Source organism: Pyxicephalus adspersus, chromosome 11, assembly GCF_032062135.1.
Source record: "Pyxicephalus adspersus chromosome 11, UCB_Pads_2.0, whole genome shotgun sequence".
NCBI lineage: Eukaryota > Metazoa > Chordata > Amphibia > Anura > Pyxicephalidae > Pyxicephalus > Pyxicephalus adspersus.
In genome coordinates, this window is record NC_092868.1 from 56402621 (window position 1) to 56403458 (window position 838).

Sequence of the window (838 nt, forward strand, 5' to 3'; positions counted from 1 at the left end):
TTGGAAAGCTTTGATAAACTAGATTAGGTGCTCACAAATCTAAAAGCATTCTCTGCAGTATGTCATTCTGATATTCCTGCCCTCGGAGGTGGGTTGAACATGGTCCAGCATAGAATAAACCCCACCCCCAGGGAACCCAAGTGATAATTCCCTTATGATAATTGGACATTCAATAAGCCTGATAAATAAATCTACCAATGACTGGAGATGATAGGCTATCATGGGAGAACCTGGGTGATCCAGCAAACCTTCTGTCATATAAATACCTCTAGTTCCCAATGGATGAAACATGTGACAACCCCGTACAGATATTTTGGGTTATAATTCAGGCAGATTTGGCCCCTTGTGGTGTGAGAGATAGAAACCATCCAAAACTGAATAGTAGAATTTTATATTTGTCTGGGATTTGTACATCTCTACAGCAATAATTTCACATGAGAATCGTCCAGCGAAGAGATCCAATCGCTCGCACCCCAGTTGTTTCTTTTAGAGAAGAGATTGGATGTCATTGGCGGTGATGAGGCAGCTCAGTGATTGGGTGATACACAGCGATGAGACTTCAGGCTTCAACTTTGACACAGCTGTTAGTCACACGAACTCCAAACCAACCCTTCCAGAACACGGAGTCCTGACCGCCATGTTTAAACTGGACAAAGCGCACTCCGGGACCGTAACCGGAAAACGCGTGAGTGATCTGCATGGGGAACAGAAGAAAGAAATTATAGTCAAATGAGAATATAGACAAGACAAGGAGAAGAGAGTAATAGAGGAAGGAGCAGAGTCCTCCCGCAGAGTATCTCAGGAGAGGAGAGTTATAGAGGAAGGAGCAGAGTCCTCC

The 838-nt window shown here is 44.2% G+C and overlaps 1 protein-coding gene across 2 annotated transcripts in view; it reads right to left on the bottom strand.

The window, feature by feature from the left end:
• Positions 1 to 375: 375 nt before the first annotated feature.
• Positions 376 to 838, bottom strand: part of FBXO2 (F-box protein 2) — an 8152-nt gene continuing 7689 nt past the window's right edge. For both annotated transcript variants that reach the window (XM_072427209.1, XM_072427210.1), the window contains exon 6: positions 376 to 694. In XM_072427209.1, coding sequence (XP_072283310.1) covers positions 560 to 694 — 135 coding nt within the window. In that variant the 3' untranslated portion in view covers positions 376 to 559. The remainder of the gene's footprint in view (positions 695 to 838) is intronic.